The sequence below is a fragment of the Tinamus guttatus genome, unplaced genomic scaffold (genome assembly GCF_059628265.1).
Source record: "Tinamus guttatus ecotype Peru unplaced genomic scaffold, ASM5962826v1 Tinamus_guttatus_pri_ptg000119l, whole genome shotgun sequence".
NCBI lineage: Eukaryota > Metazoa > Chordata > Aves > Tinamiformes > Tinamidae > Tinamus > Tinamus guttatus.
In genome coordinates this window covers 2,465,889-2,489,823 of record NW_028288653.1, presented here as the reverse complement: position 1 = coordinate 2,489,823, position 23,935 = coordinate 2,465,889, and the positions used below count along the sequence as shown (strand labels likewise).

Below are 23,935 nucleotides of genomic sequence, written 5' to 3'. Positions count from 1 at the left end.
AAGACTGAAATAAAGCATTTCCCAGAGACTGGCAGCCTGATAAGATGTTTAGAAACAGAAACGCGAGGCACCCATTACAAGAACGGCGCAATGTCCTTTTGCTCATTAGCTCTGCTAATCGTGTCCTCGTTAGCCTCTCGCCCGACCCGGAGCCATCCCGCAAAACAGCCTCCGGGAAGAGCAGCAAACAAGCTGCTCAGGTTGGCCAGGGTTCACCACATTTCTGTTGCTGTGCTTGGTCTCTATTCCCATGTTAGCTGCTTCACAAAACTCTGCATCAGAATCAGGTTTGCGCTTTAAAAAAAAAAAGAAAATTGTCACAGCAGCGGATGCGGTTTGGGAGTTACAGACACGAGATGCTACACACGCACCTCAACTGCGAAGTGCAGCTGGTGGAAGGGGAGGTAATGGGCGCAGGGCTCCCCTCCCCGCGTGCTCCCACACGTGCACGTGCAAACATCCTTAAGTGCAGCACTCCAAACCCTAGACAGGGAAGGAGTGGTAATTGCAGGTACCTTGGGGAATTAAAATAACCGAGCTGCACAGTTCAGCTGGCTGCTGAAAGCCTAAGTGGTGCATCAGCAAAGAAGGCTGCTAGCAAAACCACTGATCCCAGTTGCATTCATGCACAAGAGCTATTGCTGCAGCTAGGGGAGAGGGCACTGGAAAGAACCAAGTCCTGCCACTACTAAGAATTACATATTCTGACATGTATTGTTTCATTTTGAAGCTTTTGCGCAGGATGCTGAATATTTGGGTGCAAGGCAGATGATGGTAAAAGGACTGGTAATATCCTCATTGCTGTGCTTTCAGAGCTGAGGCCAGCTCCACTTTTTTTTTTTTTCCATGATAAAAAGATACTACTGGCAAGGGGACATTAGCTTCTGTCCTACTCTCAGAATGCTCCTGGTGCTGTGTTCTGGAGAAAGACGAGAAGAAAGAAACCACACAGGACATGCAAGCCACCAAAATCTCTCTGGACACGGATGCCTCAAGCATCAGATCCAAACCTGCTGGAAAGCTGAACTTTGCACTTTGAATTGCCTTGGCTCTGACACCCAAGAAGGGGCGATAGCGAGATTTCCATCTAAATGATGTTAGCAAAAATATTGAGTAATGTTACTAAATTGCAGTTTAGCAAACACACACATCTGCTTTCTGTGGAAAATGTCAATGCTTCATTACAAAGCTTCTGGCAGAAAACTGAAAACCTCTTGGTTTTTCATTGAAGCTTAGGGCTGTCAAGTTTTATAGTGTTGTAATCATGTTTGGGACAGAAGTCTAGGTGCCATAAGACTGCCTGGAAGAGAGTTAGACATACATACAATTTCCATCTCTTGGGCTAGACACCATTTTCAAGGACTCACCTTCGTGTGCCCTCACCTACTGCAGTGGCAAGTCCTGCTTCTGACTCTTACCCTGAGCTGCCCTCAAGGATTCCTGCATCTTTCCTCCAAATTCAGGTACTGGCAGCATATGCCAAAGATGTTATGATAGCCTGACTACCAGCCAGATTTTATTTCTGACAGATTAAAGGTGGACCAAGTAAATCACTGTTGTGCTTTAGAGTTTTTCTTTTCTGTTTCCCACGCCTATCTGAGGTCACTGAATTATTCCTAACCCACCCTCAGCTTTACTAAGGATGAATTGCACAGAAAAGTTACAACCTGTCACAGCCTTCAAAGTGACACTTGCTGGATAAATAACTTTTCATGCCCTGTCAGTGTTTGTCTTTCATCATTAAGTGAAGCAATATACAAAAGTAATAGCATGCTAATTAATATTTTGGTGCTTTGACTCGTCTTTCTATATCACTGCCTTTTGTCAGAAATGTTAAACTATCACATCTCCCAGCTGGAGGCTAGTTATATCAGGCGGTTGGAAATTATTGCTGCCTTAACAACCTGCAGTGCTGCCAGGGCACAAGACAAAAGCGAGCTGAGGGTGCAGTGGGAACAGCAAGGAGAGTTTAAGCAGGCTGATAACAAGTCAAGGTGGAATTTGGCCTTCACACTAGAGCTCAGCAGTGGTTCAGACTTAATGATCCCAAGTTTTACTATATGTCTTCTACAAAAGTCATTAAACACAAACATAATCAAAGGCTACAGCATACGGTACCCAAACTGAGGTCAAGCTGAAGGGAGAGGGAGGTGGGGAAAACCAAAGCTCCACACATACTGCCTCCAATCTCTGCATTTTTTGTAGCGTTCAAAATCAGATAAAGGAAAACAAGTAGGTGTTAGAAAGTTGTTAAGCCTTATTGTGTAAATTCACCTAATAGTATGCTGCATGATGAAACATCTTGTCTCAAGACACAGAGGGATGCAGGCAAGTTTCAAATCATTAACTATCGCTAGACTGTAAGGCCCAAACCTGTGGCATCCAAGCTTATTCAAACTGCAAAGGTGACAAGCATAAGAGCCAAACACTCCTGCAGGTCTCAGCCTCCCGTCCTTGCAACACCGCCAGAAGGTGCTTGGGCTCCTCAGAAAATGTTTTGCAAGAGGAGGCCCTTGCTAATTGACAAGCTATTGCTTTTACTGCTTCCTACCACAACTTGTGGGAATCTTTTAGACCGAAATCAATTTTGCACACAAGCGTTCCCATGAGATGCCACACGCATTCCTTTCAAAGCCACTTATAAGTGCTGCAGCCGCCTAACATAAAACCTCGTGCTTCCCGGGCACTTCTAAAGCCCCGGGGCAGCTCTCGCAAGCCCTGCTGTCCCGCAGGTTTTTCTGTTTGTTTGTTTGCTTATTTTAACCAGTTTCTTTGCTTTCCGCTTTGCTTTCCCTCCAAGAGAGCTTCTTGCCTTTCCACAGAGTGAGTTATAGCATAGATGTTTGCAGTCTTCATTGCAGCCCAGCGGCAATAAAATACAGCCTCTTCATCAGAGGCTGCCTGTTAACAGCCCTCCTTTATTGTTCAAGCTCTGTGTACTTAATTCTACTGTGTCAATAGGAATGATCAATTGCACCCTGTTAATGGAAAAGTTTAAGGAGAGAGGGGACAGACAACTCACAGCATAGGCTCTCCACTTCTTTGCTATCAAGAGCTACCACAACCTGCCCTGGAAGAATACGCCTTTATTATCATGATTTTAAAATGTTCAACTTCCTTTATTTATTTAAATGCTTAAGGAATGTAAAATACATCCTGCTCTGTGTGTTTGTTTTCTTTAAATGACAAGAAGCACTGGCCACTTTCTGCTGCAACAAGGGTTGTTCATGCAATGCACAGCCAGGAGGGGCTGTTAATCAGAATTTACTTGAGCTCTTCAGGTACCCAGGAAGTTTTACTAATCTTTCAGGTCTTCTAGTATCACCTAATTCATCAATTATCACATTACCGTGGTGGAACATAAAACTGCAAAGGCAGTTTTTGTCTAAACAAGACTTACGAGTGCAGGGCCCCTTCCTCCAGCTCCTCAATGCTTCCAGCTATCCTCTCCTTTCCAGTCAGGAAAAATTCCCCGCAGAAATCTATAAAAAGACCCTTTCATGTTTCTTCACATTCTCCTTCCAAACTCTTGTCTCATGGGGCTGGGAAATGGGTGGCCATACAACATGAAGCACAATGAGCACAGACCCCTAACTGCTTTTCCTAGATGCCATCTCAGAAACAGTAACTGGATAGTCCTACCTATATGAAATGACAGAGAAGAAGGGATACAAAACAATATACAAATAAAAATAACAGAGGTAGATGCACATGGTTGCACAGTCTGAAACTTGGAAGCTTGAATTGAATCCTGAGGGGCAAGCCCAGGACTTTGAAGAAGGAAGCAGTGTGAAAAGGTGCTGCATGGTCTGGGCTTAGGACTCCTTAAGGAGTCCTCAGGACCTTCAGGAGGAGGAGCATGGTTAATGCTCCTCAAAGCTGCCCCCTCCAAAGATGAGACTTTTCTGTGCAAGATCCAAAACCCCGTAGAAACATGCTCAAGCATGGTCCCTCTCAGCACCAGCCTTACTCCTCGCCAAAATTAAAAGTATGACCCAGGGTTTCCGTACAGGAACAGACTGAGCTAGGAATGCACATGGTCTAGGAGAGCTCAAAGATTTGGTTTCAGAGAAGCTGTATAACAAAATTCAAATATCTGCAGAGGGAGGGAAGGAGTTCCTGCCATACACACACACACACACACACACACACACACAAAAAAAAAGGCTTTCTATGGTCAGAGATCTCAAGTGCTTATAAATAGGAATCATTTACTCTGAATATTTATGCTGAATTATGTACACTCACCTCCCTACTCCGGAGTCTACTTGTATTTCAGAAAAAAAAAAAAACTTTCCTGTTTACTATAACTGTAAAGTTGTAATTTTGCAGGGGGATTGGACTAGATGATCTCTAAAGGTCCCTTCCAACCTTTATGATTCTGTGATTCTGTGATTCTCCATGACCTCTATTAAAACTATTTTTAACTATTCGAATAAACAATTTTTGAGAAAAGGTCATCAGATATACTCTCTGGTCAACAATGTTTCTTTGAGAGAAATCAAAAGAAAGCTTAATATGTTAGAATGGATATTTCAACATAAGAAAAAGAAAACAAAAACCCTTGAGTGTTTTCCATTTTTTAAAAAAATATAATTTTAAATTTAAAAATAAATTTTTAAAAGTTGTTCACACACAAAAGTTGCACCAAAATTAGGTGGATTTAATATTTTGGACATGGCACAGGTAATGGACAATCTCCATGAAAGTAGGTGTGCTTTTGTAGGACTGAAGAAAATCAAACAAAGAACTACTAAATAACAAGACCCTGGCTATGTCTGTGTCACTTTATTTTTCTTATGGATGTTCTATTCACACCAGGTCCCTGTCCCCCCACACTTGTCTGCACAGCCACACTTCTTCACCTGTCTGGAAGAGTGGATTTTACTAGACCAAATTTACAAGATTTGCAAAATGTCTGCAGAAAACTTTCTGGGTGTGTTCCCAGAAAGACCCAATAAGTATCCCTCCATACCACATTTTTTAATGCTTCCTGCTCTCCATCTTCATTCACCTAGAAGTCAATAGTTTCTACTTATGTTATTAACTTTAAGAAACTGAATACTACTCTTCCCAACAGACTAACCCATTGCTTTTCTGCTCCCAACTAAAACTCTCAGTCTTTATTTCTCAGCCCCAAAGGTGACAACGTCTGCTGGAATCTGGAGCTGCATCAAAGTACATCGAGGACACGGAAATTCAGGAAGGTCCGCATTTGGCCCTCCACCAAGGACGGAAAACTATGTCTGGACTCAATTTCTGCTACCAGCCTGAACCAAAGACACGTTTAGTTACATGCTCCAGCAGACCGGAGTCCCCCCAGCTGGAGAACCTCCCCCACCGTCAGCTGTTGTGGGAACATATTTCAGCAGCTCCCAATATCTGCTGAAGGCAAACTTTTAAAAGAGTAGTGCTTCATCACTGAGCTGCCAGCGGGGGCGGGATTCATCCCAGTATCTGCAGCCATCTCCAAGCCGAGGGAGCCGCATAGGCTCTGCCTATGGTTAGTGGGGGAAGATAGGCATCTGCAGAGTAATCCATCCCACCTATCTCTCTCCATTAACTAAAGAACAGCCCAGATAAGTAGCTTAGAGGAGACGCATTATTGTTACGTGGCTAAAGTTAGACAAGATGAATTCCACTCTCAGTGCCCCAAACGCTTGCACATGTATCTTCTCATTACTTATCACTACTGCAGCGTCTGTTACTCATCATTTTGGAAACAGATTTTGTTGGTGTGATTTCCTTTTCCTTGTGCAAAACTTCCATTATACTGCTTTTTTTGCATCCCAACACTTGGGAAAATAAATGACAAGACATTTCTGGCACAGGTCCGAGTTTGCACCTGCAAACCAGGAGGCCAGCTCGCCACGCGCATATCCCTCCAGCAGGACATGAAAGCCTCTGGTGTCAGAAGGGACGAAACTGGTTTGAGGCCAATCTCTTCCTAAAGGCTTCTGAATCCCTGCATTTTGCTTTCAGATGTTTGAATTTCATTTGTCTTTAATCATTTTGAAAGACCAGCTATGAGAGGCCGCCGTCTCCCTGGTGAGCAGCTTGGGAAGCCACGGCAGGCCCATGTGTGAGGTGCCATTCCCAGGGCCACCCTGCCGGTAGCGAGATGGGGCAACCCAGGCTCCCACTGTGTCCTTCACAGTGAGACCACCGCTCCGGCTGCGCTGCTGCCGGCACAGCGGCCCTCGGCCGGACAGTCTCCATGCCGCTGTGTCCTCCCGGCATGGCGGCAGCGCCGCAGGCCTCGCGTGCCAGAGCACCCTGTGGCCACGGCCTGGGTAACAGCAGTGGGGTGCTCCTCATGAGCCTGGATACTACTGCTTAAAGATAAGCTTCTCCATGGTTACCCCTCACACAAGGTCACTTCCCTGCCAAGCCTCCTCTCCGCCCTCCCTCCCTTTCCCGCTCTCCCTCCTTCCCCTCCTGACTTTTTTTTTTTTTAATTTTTTTTCCAAACATGCTACATCAAAAGAGTAAAATGAAAACATTCAGGATAATCGCAGTCTGGCTCTTTTAATGCAGACTGGAGGAAAGGAGACATGCAAGCCAAGTGTTCACACTGTGCAAGCAGAAACACACTCTCGACCCTCATAAAAGTAGTATCTGAGAAATAACACTTGATTAAAGCATCCAGCCCTTCACTTAAGTAGGTGCTTATGGCAGGGAAAATATCCAAGGTTTCTCTAGAGCACTCTGCTAGCCTATGGAGAACAGCAGGAACAGGCTCGGCAGATGAATTGCTACAAGACAGCTGGGCTTGGGCTGAGGTGAGAGGAGATCCTTGTTATCCTGTCCACCTTTCCTACACAAACGCCTCTCCCCAGGGAGACGGAGTCATTAAAAGGCAGCTCATTCATTCCTGACAGGCAATGTGCATTGAGTGAGGGGCGATACATTTTCATTTTCAGCACGAAATCTTAGTTACCCTGAGGAGCGGGTTGCTCAGGAAAGCGGTAATGGGATACGGAGCCTTTCATCTTGGTGTCACCACTTTGGGAGCAGCCTGACACGGCAGCAGCCCCCATTCTATTAGCTAATGGCTGCTTCAGCAACCTGTGTGAAATGAGTTTGGGGGGTTTGGTCCAGTTCACAGTAGACAGACACTAGAACCACAAGCGGTGCTAAAGAGAAACCACATTAGCAAGTTCCCTGTGCGGAGGGTAGGGACTAAACGAATTACCCATGTGTACCGAGGTCTCCACTCGTTTTATGGCACCGAAGTGAGGAATGCCAGGAAAATACTGCCCCAGTACACGGCACTACGCTCCCCCAGTCCCTAAGATGCCTACTGTAGCCCCATTTGCAAAAACCGTGCACACCAGGAACGGCAGCAACAAGTCACCTTAGTGCCCACTTCACATGCTTTGGGAGCTCAGCAGCATGTAGTCGGCACTGCTTCGAGCTGAAAATACAATGGACTTGAACAACTAAAGAGCTTCTCAAAGACTGGGCCCGGCAATTCAGCTTTCTGACATGTACTGAGTTCTGAGTGCATGATTTTGCAAGCATAAAATTCCCTTTTGTAGGTAACTCATTTTAATGGATTTAGCAAGTACAGCACAGCCCAGCATTTCTCCGGGAAAAGAAACCGCAAGTAAAGAAAGTAATGAAACTCTTAACTTTCTTCCTGTTTAAAAGCTCCCTGCCCGATTACCCTGACGACAGTGATGGCCTGTGGAGTCCAGGATAATCCATTATTAGAAACGTTGGCTCCTAACTAAAATCCAGAATTCACACCAAAATGAGATCGTTTTGAATCCTTATGCTGCCACCCCCAAAACATCCTGATAATAATTTTGGTCCCTTCCTCTGCCCTGTTTCTATAAAAGACTAACTTAACAGTTACAACTTCAAGACACAGAAGAAATAGATTTAGCTACCCCTCATCTCCTAAAGTCTGCACATGTTACAGTACATCACACACAAGCCTGTTCCTATCAAACCACATGACCAGATAGGTATCTTTAAATAAGATATCCTCTAATTGCTTAGATCACTGGAAACCCATTCCCAAAAGGGAATGGATGTAGAGCAGGTGGTAAACTGCTATCGCAGCCTTTAAGATAACCCCACTGCTCATTTCCAAAGCAAATCACGTGGGAAATAACATGGGCCCAAGCTTTGAAGAAGTCGTCAACAATCCTCCTCAAAAGAGGAGCTGCAGAGAAGAGGAAGTAAAGTCAGATGTGACTTGCATAGAGATGGGCTTCCTTTTGCTATCTGTGAGATTCAGAACTTGAGCTGGGCTCTATACAGATGTCATTAATATCCAGAACTGTCATATTCCCTTTCTTGGAAAGGATCATTAAGCCTCTTGCTTGAGGCTTTAAATCTCTTACCATCAGCAGCTGGTGCATTTCCTTCTCTGACATACCAGGGACTGGTTACTGTCAAAAAAAAGCCCTCAGGTCTGAACGCATTTTCCTGTATTTCTTTATCTTTTCTCCCCCTAGATATCCCTCCCCACTCTGCTCTTTCAGGCACAGTTGCTTTTGCTATTTAGGGAACAAAAGAAGGTCAATCAAGGAGATACTAGTACACCAGCCACTGGGCAATAGGTAATAGCTGCATAGCATTTACCAATGAGCATAGTACAGCCTAAAAATGCTCCCGCCTGTCTTAACCATTGAGACCAGCCTTTCCCTCAGGAACATCAAGCTGGAGTTGAGAGCAAAATTAATTGTGGTGAGAGGGGGGACGCATGGAGCAAATACAGAGCGGCCCTCCTCGGCATAGTATAGAAGGTGTTCAGGAGAACAAGGGCCTGTGGCATATATCACCACGACATGTGGGCCTGCATATTCTCATTATTACAGGATTAAAACTTAAAAAAAAAAAAAAAACCTGAGCAGCCTAACTCACCACAGGAGCAGTAATGATTTAATATGTTATTTTTTTCAGATTAGCAGGATTTTCTGCCTCAAAACAGCTCAAGTTCTCTGCAGCAACTTCACTGAATGTACCTGTGTATGTGTATAAATACATATTTATTCTTCAATTTTATCCTTTCTTCTCTCCACATCATTTTTATTTTAAGATACAGGACAACTGTGTCTAGTATCAACAAAGCTGTGTGGCAGTTTACTGAAAAGTGCATTTCTCAGAGTTTGCATTCTCTACTGCTAGTCAGCCCATCAATAGCAATGTAAGCAGTGATTTGAACCTCACATTTCACCAGTCTCTCAGATCACACCAATGAAGTCAGAGTTATCTGCCCAAACTCATATAGCATTATAACATTATCTCCCTTAACTTAGTAAAAGCGAAAGAGAAGCCTGTGCTCCTTACCCAAAGGATGTAATTATTCCTTCCTCTCTATATTGTTGCTAGTCAAGGTTAAAATCCAGGGTATGACTTTGTCATTAAGCGTCAAGCCAAAATTCACCTGGGATAGCCTAAGGAGGCTACCCTCACCCTTTCACTTAGTAAATCAGAGCAAAGGCCCTTGCTGCACACATCTCAAAGGAATCCTTAAGACAGATCAGTTTTAGGAAACAGCTAATACATGTTGATCGATAGATGAAACCTGAATAAATTTTGGTCACCAGCATGATCCCATCACATGAAAAAAGCATCACTAACTCAACACATCAAGCGTCTCTCAAGCATAGTGTTCTATCTGCACATAGCGTGAAGCCACAAAAACAGATGATAAACTGAGAACGAGTGATATAATGTATTATCACAGTAAAATCTTCACTAGTAATCTGAACTCCAAGAGGAAAGAAGAATACATAATAATGTTGAATTCCTTATATTCTTTGTTTTGATATGACAATAAAAATTTGCCTTTTGAAGTCCATGCAGGGAGATACAATGCCAAAAGGCAAATACTTACAATGCAGGAACACTTGGTGCATTTGTTTCCTTCAGGCTGAAATTCTTGTCCTTCATTGTAATGTTTCCCTTCAAATATACAGCCTGGAAAACAGAGTTTGAATAAATTTAGCTCAAGATAGCACACTACCTTTTCACTACAACACACTTCACAATAGGACAATGGGAAAAAATAAATCATACCATCTTCTCTGATACACAGCAATTCAAAAGCCTGCATAAAGGCCTTGAGGACCCCCAACTAACTTTTGGGAGAAAGCAAGCATACTTCTAAAGCAGGTAAATATGTACCAAGTCAGGTCTCCCATTAAAAGTGGTTTTGAAACATTTTTATCATCTATTTTCTCTTTTTTAACAGTTCGTGTACTCCGAGTCTATATTAGATGTTGGTAGAAAATGTAACAAATTAAATATAGTAAATCAATTATATCACAATGGAAACAGTGCTTACTTACAAATGTTACTTACTATGTTAAATACAAATTAGCCTATAAAAACAAGCAGCCTTTACTGCTCGTTTCATACCTCATTTCCCAACATATTTCAATTCTCAACAAAATCCAAGAAAATACAGCTAACAGATCCTCTGAAAAATGATGTCAATGTACTTTTAAAGTAAGAAATAATGTTTCCCCCATGCATCCCCACTCTGCATATCCTCTACTAAAAAGCTCACTGACATTCAGTACATTATGTGCCACTGGCCCGTACTGCAATAACTTGTCAGGTGGAATTAGATAGTGGAATTAGATGCAACCTCTCTGGAAATGAGGGTTATCATTAGAAATATTGTTGATACAGTTGTTGACACGGAGCAGCATCCTGCCATGAAATCTTACCTGGACACACAGGGCAACACATTCCTGCAAGCTTGGAAGGGTTTTTGCAATGAACAACACACTGTACCTCTGACTCTATTATCACTCCTTCCTGGAAAAGAGCAGATCAGGCATGTTCGTTACTGTTGTGGCTGCTTTCAGAAGCAAAAATCCACAATTACAAGAGAGACACAATTATAACACAACATGCTCTGGAGCACTGGGTTTCAAAGCCTCTTTTCTCCCAGCAGTTGCTGCCGCTTGGTATCAGGGTTCAGGTTAATCCACAGTCAAAAGATCCACTTGAGCCTCCATGACTCCAGACATAGGATTTGCCTTCAAATGCATCAGGTAAGAAACCAAGCACCTTGTTAGGAAAAGGAATCCTGCTTTTATCAGGGATCCTTAGCCTTAGTAATCTGCCATGCAGCTTTGGTGGAAATGGACCAAACACAAAGCAATCTCTTCCCTCTCCCCTTGGAGGAAAAAGACTTAGAAAGGAGATAAAAACATCTTGTTCTGTATAGGGGAGCCTCTTATCTTTGATGCTGCTCCTGATAAGTATTAGCAAATTAACATTTCCTGTACTTCTTGTTCAAGAAGTCCTCCTGAACAAATCTGAATGCGAGGACCTGTGCACAAAGGGCTATTATTCTTTTGCTCCTCGCGCCTTTGCATTTGGAGGCAGGGAAAATCTGTTTCTTTAAATGCATGCATTTAGGGTAAAGAGGTTTGCATTTGGACACCGAAACAGACAGTAAAGAAATGCTACTTTTAGGTAGCTAGCAGTGATCAGAGTATTCAAACTTTAATTATATTTCCATTAAGTGCAAGGATACAGAGTGCTGCTGCTGCAACTTAATTCTCTTCTTGTCTTTAAAAATGTGGGTGCATTGCATAGAGAAGTATCACAGAAAAGGAAATAATACATTTCAGACTCCTTTTCCTGTATTTGCAGAAGCTCTTTAAACACAGGCAAGTCTCCTATTTCTAATGGATGTGATGCTTAGAAGGTCCTTACGTAATATTTTGTGCCTGTAAATGGTCTGGTTGCAGATAGGTAGCCCACAAAAAGTCCTGATCCACTTTGTTAACAGGGAAGGAGCACAGGAAAAGAAAAGTTTGCTTGCGGGTTTCTCTTAAGGAGAGTCCTGTGTAAAACCCATACACAAACACATACAAAAAAAATGTCTAACAACTAAAATAATAATTTGCATCTCATGAAAGGTCTAGCATGCTGAGAAAAATTGGAATTATTTCCAAGGTCAAGGTAGCAGGAAATGACTCTACTCTGTACCACTCCTTCACAAATGTTTGGGTATGGCAGTACTCAAGACACACAAAACCTGTCTTTCTGAATGTGCTGGTAGTAGCCAGCCACATCTGAAGGGGTTTAAGCTACTTTAAATGCAAAGCTCCTATGTGTTGTAGACATATAATGTTTAAGGTTATTTGGTCTGGGTAAAATATGCTCAGAATTTCAGAGGAAAAGATCCTGATTCAATTTCTGTGGCACTTACAACATCCTTACCTGGCACTGATATGTAATGCAGGGATTGGTCGGGAGGTGCCACTTCATCGAGCTGTTGTATGTAATTCCCCCAAAACTGCAGTCTGGAGAGAGACAGACAGACAGAAGCAAGTCAGTCTGCTACTGGGGACGCTTGCAGAAGAGCACTCTCAAATGTGTTGCATTTGGGTGCTTAGCTTTGTGCTTCTTCATGTATTATGCAATAACTTTGTTACCAGAAAATAGGAAAGGTTGGTTCATTCATGCACACGATCAGTACTAGAGCTGAAATATATTCCTCAAATGCAGGCTTTTTCCTTTGTTAAATGAAGTTTCATCCAAGTATTTTAGTAGAAAAAAAAAAAAGTGATTTCACATTTTTATAAGCTCTTTCTACAAGTTTCCTTCCCCCTTTTTTTTTTACTTTTTCTTAAATTTTTGCAGAAGAGAGAGAGCCAAAAGGGAGCACCAAGAAAAGAAATAAATGTTTCACCAGAAAAGCAAAAGTAGAAGACATAAAATAAAAAACAAAATATTTGTTTAGAGAGAGTTTGCTTCTAAATGAAAAATCATTTCAATTAAAACTAAAAATTAATTATTTGGAAAGCCAGAATGTTTCTGAACAAGAAAATTTAAAGCAATATATTCTGCGGGAAAAATGCCCATTTTCCATTTACCGCTTCAGAGGATTTTTTCCTAACCTATTTTACTCAAAATGGGCTTGATCCAAGAGCCCATGAAATCAACAGGAGACCTGCCAGAGACTTTGAATGACAGTCATCTACATCCAGTCACACAGCACAAAATTGTAAAATCAATCACATGCCACAGAGCCATTCTCTTTCCAAATCCTACCTTAGCAGCTACTCTAATACGCGTTCTTTAGTGTTCAGAGTGCACTGTTCTGAACTGCTTTTGGATACCTTCTGCACCCTTCTGAAAATACAGACTTTTTTAAAAAATGTTAATATATTGCAAGTTTGAAGTACTGCACCAGTAAATCTTCAACCCCAGTGGAAAAGATATGTTTTAAGTCACAACTCTGAACTGCTGAGGTACTTCAAACTGCAACAAAATAATTTTGTATTCAACACCAAATGTAACAGGAACATGGTGTATGAAGATCATTTACAAATTTATTAACTGCCTTTGGTTAAGAGCTCAAAAAAAAATGAAGACTTTCCTTCAGTATTTGCAGTATTCAGATTTTTTTCCAGGCCAAGTAAAGAGCAATAGCAATACAAGAGAGTTCTGCAGATGCTTAGACAATTTCCCCCACTTAAGCTGAAATAGATATTTTTTTAAAAATAGTTGATCAATAGTGTAAGAGCTGGTTATGATAATTTAATCTTTGACAGAGATTCAAAGTTGCCAAGTCACATCTGAACCTCACTTTTTTTCAAGTAGCACAGCTATGATGGGGTTTTGAGCATTAAAAAAGTGTTTAGATTCTCACTATGCTAATAAAATTCTGTTTGAGCTCTTACACACACAGGCTGTCACTTCTAGAGAGGAATCTGAGGTCCTTGGTTCCTCTCAAGCATTTTAAAATCCCATTCTGAGAAATACTGAGATAATCTCGTAGCAGAGTCTCACTTTCTGCACGCTGCAAGCCCTAACAAAACAGCAGCCTGTTCAAAGAGTTTCCGCTTGCTCAGGTTGCAGAAATCAGGTCATACCAGGACTCTGGTCCCAGTCTGAAAGTGACGTTAAGCATCTGCTTAACTTTTAAGCACTCAAAGCAGAACAACCATCTGTGCTGTTAAATATACATGCGTGTATTTTTTTACTGGAGAGGTTTGAAGTCTTCAGCAACCTTGCAGAATCAAGGCTCCAGTTGGAACCTAGTATCGGTTGTAAAATACCTTACATATTTGCCCACCAATTGTGTGCTTTAATTTGAAGGATTTTCTCTGCAAGAAAGATAATGAGCCCCAGGCAAATCTTCATGTACAGGATGTGCATTTTGGACTGAAGTTTTCAGTACAAGGTTTAGCCTGGTTGAGAAAGCACGAAGGCAGTGCAGCCACCTCACTGTCACTTGATGCATGAACCCAAGCTGCACTATGAAATCCTTGTGCCTGCAGCACTGTCTATTGTCACCATGGTTAGCATCTCACCATGGTTTGCAGCAAAGGGGTAACCGATTTCCACCTGCCTGCAAGCCTGGTGCTGTCAGCACTGGGGGACAGCACAACAGGAGAAACTATGTCAGGGAGACGTGGGCAATGAAAGTTCAATATATAAAAGCCAGGATGAGAAAGTGTGTAGAAGAGTTCAAGACAGAAATACCACTCTAGAGCACTGGCACAGACCAGTAGGTAGAATGAGTGAAGAGAAGCAGCATCATACAAGCACCAGCTGAAGTGTGAGGAGCTGGATGTCAGTAGATGCTCTGCTGAGAACAGTACGAATGAAGGGGAGATTTAGCCAATAACATGGACAGGCTTGGCCAGAGCTGGGGAAGGACTGAGTGTCTGACAGATTGAAGAGAAGGCAAGAAAGCAAGTGATCTTCAAACCTCTGGGTGATATTTTAACCTGTCCTTGACCAAAGGTGTGCCCTACTGCTCTGCCTGCCCCTTGCACACCCCCAAAGCTACACCTACTACTCATTCTTCAAAATGAAAAGAAAACAAAGCCCACATACCAGTCAGTTTTTCTGAACCTCACTTTCAATGCACAAATCTCTCAGCTGACACATGCAAACATAGACCAGGACTTTCCTAACCCACCTAATCATAGTGTGGAAGTTCATGGGCCTCACATAAACCCAGCCGAGTAAAGCCCTCCTGCTGTAGCATGCTTGCATGGTCAAGCTTTTCTAAGGAGCTCATGGTTAAAGGTCCACCATGCCTGGCTTGTAAAGCAGCCCTCACTGTATATCTCATGTCCATCATAAAAGACCTTGGTGCCTGTTGCTGCAACGGACTATGGCTGAACATACTTTATGTTCCTAAAAGACATTTTAGTTCCCTTTGGAAATAGCAGTATATTAACTTACTGTCTCCATCCGCCATTGGAAAGGGGGAGCAGGGGAAAACAATAAATCAAGAAAGATCAGAGCTTAGCACAATCACTTAAGTATATAAATGCCAAGCACTAATTTCTGCCTGAATACATACTTAAAGCATAAAGGAAAAGGCTAGAGGGGTGGTTATCAAGGGGCAAATTCCCAAATAGTTTTTCTAAGGAGTTCATGAAAGGTAACAGCAATGAGTCAGCCTAACACTAGCAGGCAAACTTGATTCCACGATATACACCCATCATGAAAATCTTCGGGATTCCACATACGGAAAGTTGTATAAAACTAGTTTTAATAGAGCTAGCTTGATTCATATCAGCTAAGGAGTGTGCCTAATATTTTAGGCCTTCCTGCTTCTGTCTTTAAGGACAGCTGGTGTTTTATTAATGTAAAATATTAACTTTCAGTTAGTTGTAGGTTTTGTTCCTATAATCTACCTCAACCCAAATAGTTCAGATAAGTCCTGGATAAACATGCAAGCTTAAAGTCACTTATCTGAATCAAACCAAATCACCAAATACTTTGAAGTTGGTCAGTTATTGTATATACAGTCGAAACTGCTCATTAACTTCTGGCCACTCATAAAGGCAAAATGATCCTCCAGACTTGAATCACTCTTGCACAATAAATGAAGGTAAAATTGTTATATCACTTCTAATTTACTCATTTAGCTCTTTTAATTCAATGCTGTGATGCTTTATTTGAGTGCCCTAGTTTCAAACAGCATAAACCAACTTTTAGTGGATTTAATTTGAAAAAGAGCAATTTAATTCCAAAATAAGCATTCTTACACAGACTTGGACTGAAATAACAATAGATGCAAATTATAGCAGATTTAGTTATTGGCGTGTGGGCAAGCTGACAATCAGGAAGTAATTTGTCATTCCAAAAGCAGTAACAGTTTTAAATGAATTTTTTTTTTTCCTCAGCCACCCCAGCACAGAGCAATATCATGAAAAGGGGGAAATTGACTGGAAAAGACAGTTTAATAGTGCTAAAGCTCAACCAGTGTCCTCAGGAGTTCATTAGAAACAAGCCTTTATTACTCAACTTGACATTGCCTAATAAGACTCCAGAAGAAATTTTTGCTTATTTTAGGCTAATGAGAATTTTATAGACAAGTCATTTCCGTATTCTCCCAAGAGAAAGTAATAGATTGGTGCACAATAGACTGGCTCCCCATCCCTCATTTCTTCAGCATCTTTTTTCTCCTGTTTGTCTTTCTCTTGCTTTCCCTCCACTTTCTATTTAAAAAGGAACCTCTCTATTGGCATGGAAAATAAACATCAGGAAAAAGAAAACAGTCATAAGACATGTTTTATTTAGTATTTGATAAATTAATCCTCGGGGAGGAATTCAGGCATGTTAACACTAAATACCAGTTCTAGCCAAAAAGCAAAGAAAAGAAAACAAAACAAAAAAAAAGCAACTTGCAAATTTTGCAGTATTTCCCTGACACTAAATCTGTTGGCCAAAATAAAAGAACTGTGAATCACTTGTGCACCTATTTTTAAATATATTTCCAAATGTTTTAGCAATGTTAGAGTCACTGACAGTTCCTAAAAAAACTAAAGTTCCATAGATGCAAATCAACTTTTGTGTAATTTTCATATCAGGTAACCCAGATATTCCTTTGTCAACGCAGAAGGATAAAATATATATGCAAAATCCCTCACGCCAAGACTGTCTCTAAAAGGTTGAAAATTCAGCTTTTTCTCTGTAGCCAAGTGTAATCAAACCTACTTGTGGCTGCACCATGGCAATTCCACCGCCCATGGAATGTGAGGTGCAGAGGCCATGCAATGTGTGTACAGCACATTAAAGCAAAGCCTTGCAAGTGGGCTATGCCTTGATTGCAGCATTTGTAGCATACGATGGTATTCAGCTTGTGTTCATGGAGCAAACAGCAGCAGAGATCAAGACATTGTCTCCTCCCAGTGGTTCCTTATTGCCCCCTGCAATCTCCCCAAAATGAATTTCACTCTCACTTATATACATATATGTCACCCTGCCAGATCCATAAGAGCTTTGCAATGCAAAAATATATGTAGCTAGAGTTGCTATTAATTCCTGATCTGACACCTTGTGTGCTTGCCAAGATCAGCAATTGGAGAGCTGTGACCTCTCATGGCTGTGAGGGATGTTGTGAATGACGTTGCTTGATCCAAACCCACCTGGATGCCGCCCTGTGCCACGTGCTGTGGGTGTCCCTGCTGGAGCAGGGGAGTTGGACTAGATGATCTCTAGAGGTCCCTTCCAACCTCAACTATTCCATGACGCTGTGTGACTCTGTGAACACAACTATTTGCCATCATACCCAATCTCCTCACAGCAGCAAACTCATTCGCAGTAATGACAGTGCATCTTCCAGGTTCAGAGTTAAACAGTAAAATAACTTCTTATTCCAGTCATACGTGTACTAAACTTGTTTATTCTGTGGTTCCGGGCAAATGTAACACATGAAAGCTATTTGGCAAGACCTCCATCTTGGTCCTTGATTTCCTTTTACTGGATGCAGTGTCCACACACAAGCTGTCAGTACATCTGCACATTACCACAAATGCAGGTGGTGCACAAATTCGATGCACAAATGCATCATGCTGTTTTCTAATGTAAGAGCAGGAAGAACTACTGTGTGATCGCAGAAGTCTGGGTAACTGATGTTTGGCTGCAGAATGGCTTGCCTATTCAGGGCAACATGACATGACTGTCGTTCCTGAAAGCTTCTCACATAAATGGAGAATCATAGTAATCAAGGGAAGGGAAGGGAAGTAGTCAGGGAAGGGAATCTAAAATTTGAGGCACAGTAGGATATAACAATTGTAGACAGTATACATCAGATATTGAAGGTGTGTAAAATATATGTAGTGGTGAGGGAAAGACATTTTCACCCCTAAGCATAAGCAGTAGTGACCAAAACCGATACCATAAAGTGATGATACTGCCTTTAGTGGCTGCATGTCACTGATTGAAAATCCTTACGTCTACTGGAAATAGAGAGCTACAAAGTGAGTGAATGTCAAAATGAACATAACATCCAGCCTCAAAGAGAGTCTCCTCCTTCAGAGCTGGAGCATATTACTGAGAGGCAGGGAGAAAAGACCAAACAAAAAGTTAGACTTGATTTTCTTCCTGAATCATCTCTTCCCACAACCTGTCTCTGATGGAGGCCAAGACTATATTATTCAGGTGAAGGAGATTTTAGTAGAAAAATATGTAATTGCCTTCCTGTCCCTTCACACACATTAGGTCTCATGGTCCTTGGGCACCCAAAGACGTGCCGCAAGGTATAGTGATGGTGCCCCCTCAGCACCCCAAGCAAAGCGGCCGCCTGGTCCCCCTTGCAGCAAGGCACCAGAGTCACATCGCCTGTGTCACCCGGCAAGCAGAGCGCCAAGCCTGCGGCTCTGCAGGGTGCTGGGAGATCCGCCCGAGCACTGATAAACTCGTAACCTCCCTCTGACTTCCTCCGCAAGCCAGCCCTAATAGTTGAAATTGGCTGCAGTCCTCAAGCATAATAGTTGATATCCTTCCCAAGAAATGCAGAATTAACTCCGACTGCTTTGGATATCCAGTATGCAGGGGAACTAGTCCTGCTGATGCCTGGGCTCTGATTCCCTTCTCTGGGAAACTCTAGGATTTTCTTCACAACAGAGCAGAGCTTATAAACCTCTAAGTTCATTAACTAAAAGCAAACAAGAAAGTAATTCTCAAAAGTTAACAAGAACACCAAAAGCAAAATTGCATGTGGGAAATTGCATATGATTGCAAATTATACTTGCTGTGACAAAAAAAAGCCCACTTTATATAACCTTGAGCCAGTAATTTCACTTCTTCAGGGAGGAATAACTTATTATTAGAGGTGCAGAGAGTTCTATATCTGAGTGACATGTCTCCATCCAACTAAGTAAGAAAATGCTGCCAAATCTATTTCTATAATCTCAGTGATCTCATATGTTTTCATTAAACATATTAAATATAATGAGAGATGAAAAGTGGCATATTTTTCCTATGCTAAAGTAATAAGAGGGCTTAATTTTTTAATTCTTTCAGAATGAATGGTATATATTTTATAAAACACAAAAAGTATCTGTCAGAATAGTCTCATAAAAAGTCCCCACCATTATGCTTATTTTTTTGCACTTTCCTTGCAGCAGGGAGCCATAATCATGGGCCCACATTCATCTATTCCAGACTTTGCACAAACACAGAACAAAAAAAAAAAAGGAGAGGAGTATAAAAAGAGTGCCTTACCCACCAACTTTACTATGGAAGGTCCTATGTGCTTAAAGTAAGGAATACTGTTAAAACATGTTACTTCTATGAGGACTTAAAATATTAAGTAAAGCAAAAATCTCCTTGTATGAAAGGGATAAGACAACATTTCCATCACAGTGAATATCATTCTGTTTTTCATTTCTGATTGCAAAAGCTCTTCTTTACCTTTCCATTTATTATGAAAATGATGGGTAGGGGAGAGGTGGGGGGAAGGGAAAGAAGTGCTGAGTCATCTAGGTAGCATGCAAATGCCCAAACAGGAGCAGTGGACATATGCTCCGTTCCTGCAACCGTTTACAGGAAAACTTTCTGCAGACAATCCAAGTTTTCCTGTATGTAACACTGAACAAGAGAGCTTAGCAGGATGCGCTGTTGTATGCATAGAATTTCTTAGTTCAAAATGCTTTATTTCATATCGGACCTGCACAGCTGGTCAGCATGCCTTCCTTATAATAGAATAAAGTATCCCGGCAGCAATGTCACAACTGACTCAGAGTGGTGGTTTTCTCCCTACACAAGCCAGTTCTGGAAATGTACACTTTGGTGTTGATGTTATCCTCCTGATACTGTGCTCAAATGACATTTATTCCTTCACAAGGTGGGAAGACCTGACATTATCAAAGAGAGCTTGCAATAGCCCTTATGGCCTGATTAAGTCTTTTCAGGGTTCGGGAATTAGGCCAAGAAAAAATATCCATCAGATTCTGGTGTCTTTTCTTCATAACACTTTGTTCAGGTTTAGATGAAATATAACCAGTAAAAATCACTGTTTCCCTTTTCCTGCTTGTGTTTCCTATGAGCATTCTGGCAGCTTGACAAAATAGTAACTGAGAACAAACGTTGCAGGGCCAAGTCTCAGCTGCAGCTGAACTGAAAGTGCCGGAGAGCTGCTGGGACAGCAAAGGGAGCTGAACTGGTACCTAGCTGACTGTATCTGCCTTGCATTGGCACTTTCAACCTTGATCCCCAAGTACTTCCCACAAGGCACCCATTTTGGGGTTGGAAGGGACTCCAGTTCACCTATACCAACCGCTCTGCTCAAGCAGGGTCATCTAGAGCAGGTTGTCCACTTTGGTTTCTCATATTTCCACAGATGAAGACTCCAAAATCTGGGCAACCTGGTCTAGAGCTCTGTCACCCACACAGTAAAAAACGTGTTTTCTTGTGTTTGGATGAATTTCCGTTGTTTCAGTTTGTGCTGGTGTCTCTTGTCCTGTCAGTGGGCTCCAGGAAGAAGAGTCTGTCTCCATCTTCTTTATACTGTACCATTAGATATTTATGTTCATTGACAAGACTCCTTGAGTCTTCACTCTTCCAGGCTGAGTAGTCCCAACTCTCTCAGCCTCTGCTCCTATGAGAGGGGCTCTAATCCCCTAATCATCTTACAGGTCTTTCGCTGCACTTGCTTCAGGAGCCCCATGTGTTTCTCGTGCTGCGGAGCCCAGACCTGAATGCAGAACTCTAGATATGGTCTCACCAGTGCTGAGTACAGGGGAAGGGTCAGTATCTCAACCTGCTGGCAACTCTCTTCCTAATGCAGGCCTTTGGCCCAAGAGCACAATGTTCAACTTGTTCACCAGGACCTTCACATCCTTCTCTGGAAACCTGCTCTTGAACTGGTTGGTTCCCAGACTGTACTGATGCACGGAGTTATTCCTCCCCAGGTGCAGATCTTTGTACTTCTCTTTGTTGAACTTGATGAGATTCCTCTCTGTCCATTTTACCAGGTTCTTCTGAAAAGCACCGCCAGTGTCTGATGTATCAGCCACTCCTACCATTTTGTATCATCTCCAAACTTCATGAATGCATTTGGCTCCAACATCCAGGTGATTACTGAAGATGTTAAATGGTTTTGGCACTAGTCTTTATGCCTGGAGGATACCACTCGTATCTGGCTTCCGGCTGGACTTCATGCCTCTGATCATAGCCATCTAAATCTGGCTGTTCACTCAGCTTTCAGTCCCTCTCACTGTTCACTTCTTAGCCCAGCTGCATCAGCTTGTCTACGAGGATGTTACTGGAGACAGTGTCAAACCCTTACTGAAGTCAAGGCAGACAAAATCCACTGTTTCCTCCCCTCATCCACCAAGACAGTTGTCTCACCATAGAAAGCTTCAGGTTGATTAACGGGGTTTCACCTCTCCTAACCCTATTCTTGCATGCTCAGATAGTGTATCTATACTCCTCCTGGGTTGTCTGTTGCCACTTCCACCTCTCGTACACTTCCTTTTTATGTCTGAATTCTGAGACATGTCAGGAGCTCCTTGTTCCTCCATGTAGGCCTCTTGCCCACTCATTTCCTGTTGGGATAGACCATTCTTGAAGCTTGGAGCACATTGTCAAACAGATGTCTTGGAGGGATCCAAGGCCGCTTCCAACATCCCCAACCAGTTCTTGCTTGTATGTAGGGAAGAAGTCCAATCTCGTCTCATTGGTTTCTTGATCACTTCTTGTTAAGAAGTTGATCATCAATGCACTCCCTCCACAAACCTTTCAGATTGCTTGTGTCCAGCAGATATCAAGGTCCTCCTTGAGGACAGGGTCTGCAAACACAAAGGTTCCAATCCAGACCCACAAGTCCTCAGCTGCTCCCAGGGCAGACCGCCCTGATCCCATTGCTCTCTCATGTAAAGGGTAACTCCAAATGCTCACCTTCCTGTCCAGTCTCTGTGCATCCATTGCAACACTTTAGTCATGTGAGCTACCCCACCTCATCTTCATGATCCCAGTAAGACTGCAGCCCTGTAACTGTACACAGATGACTTCTGCATAGAATAGGATCTTCTACAACATACAAGACACCAGGAAAAAAAGCAGCTTCCCTGTGAGGTGAAGGTCAACCTCTTCCCATGTCTCCAGAATAGCCTGGTGACAATGTGTGGTGTAGGGGGCTGCTGTAATTATACAGACACGTATTTAGCTTTAACTTTGAGAAATAGCAGAAACATTTATTCAGAAGTTTAGCATTTACTTGGCAAAATTAAGCTTCAAGACCCGGCAATGCTAAAGTTTAAAGCTGACCTTGTTTATATATTTAAGCATAAGTCTAATAAGTTGTGTGCATCTCTTACTATTGATGTTGAACCTGCCACCAGCTATTTTTGAATCATGTGACCTAGTTAATATTCTGAAGGAGAAGTTGAGCAATCATTTGCTCTTCATCTCTTCCATAATTCATTATTTTATAAAGGTCTAGAACATCCTTTTCAACTGATGAGTCATAGGTATTTTTTGAAGGGAAGTTATGCCATTTCTTTATCATTCCTATGGCTCTTCTCTGCTCTGTAGATCTACATGAGCTTCCAGCGAGGGAGAAAGCAGAACTATATGCAGTATTTCTGAGGTGGGTGCACAACACAGTGAGATAGTAGAACTGGGGAGTTTCATTTTGTACTCTACTCCTTTCCTAAAAAATCCAGCATTTGGTTTTCACTTTTGAGACCCACTGAGTGTTGAGCCATAGAATTGTTACTACATTGGGAATGAGTTGTGAACTGGTAATCATCAGCTCAGAGCCCAACATTATGTTTGAAAATTTAGGACTATTTTGTCCTGTGTGTAACTCTTTACATGTGCATCTACACTAATTTGCTATTTTATCAGCAGCTATTCAGTGTCATAAGAACATTCTGCAACTCTTCACAATCTTCTTATTTTAATACCCTGGAGAAGTCATTACCAGGAAATTTTGTGTCACACTTTCTCCCTTTTCTAGATCACTTTTGAGCAAGCTGACAGGTTAAGATCCTTGCAAGAATCCACCGAGTAACTTCTTGTATTAGAAACATAACCATTCATCGCTACCTTCTGTCAGTTATTCATTGATGAGAAGAGTTTCTCTATAAACTCAGAGCTGCTTAGTTTCTCTGGGATTTTTAGCACAAGATCTTGTTGGATGCCTATTAGAAATCCAAGATAATATCTTATTAACATTTTAATAAGTAAAGATATCTTAAAGACTCTAATAAGATTTAATTCTTCCCCTGTATATCACAATTATCCACGTGCTCCCTAATTCTGTTTTTAATACCTTCTGTTATTTTTTCTGTTAGAGATGTCAGGCATACAGATCTGGAGATCGCAGACTCAGATCAGCATTCTGAAGATGCTCACCACACTTCAGGATTACCTGAAAGCCTTAGAAGGAGTTGAATCAAGTTGATGATAGCCCTTAAAGCCTGAATTCTGTATCCTCAGTTTTAAAGCATTAATTTTCCTTCTATATAGAATTCTGTGTGCATGTGTGTATACATGTGTAAACATTTTAAATTTTACGTTTAAAATATATTTAAAATTCTCAGGCAACTAATACACCCTCTATCACAGTGGAGACTCAACCTCCAACCTAATCACACATCACACTAATGCTTAGGAATCTCTTACTATAAAGTTGACACTAAAAAGAAACTCGACAAATAGAATAAATTATGTTTAATTTATGTGAAAGCTGTAA

General features: G+C 41.9%; 1 protein-coding gene across 3 annotated transcripts in view; it reads right to left on the bottom strand.

Annotated features, from left to right (window-relative positions):
• The window catches only part of BMPER (BMP binding endothelial regulator), a 150,422-nt gene that overhangs the window by 99,747 nt on the left and 26,740 nt on the right, over window positions 1-23,935 (bottom strand). For all 3 annotated transcript variants that reach the window (XM_010226532.2, XM_088521370.1, XM_088521369.1), the window contains 3 exons: window positions 12,202-12,284; window positions 10,692-10,782; window positions 9,854-9,936 (listed from right to left, as the gene is read on the bottom strand). In XM_010226532.2, coding sequence (XP_010224834.2) covers window positions 9,854-9,936; window positions 10,692-10,782; window positions 12,202-12,284 — 257 coding nt within the window. The remainder of the gene's footprint in view (window positions 1-9,853; window positions 9,937-10,691; window positions 10,783-12,201; window positions 12,285-23,935) is intronic.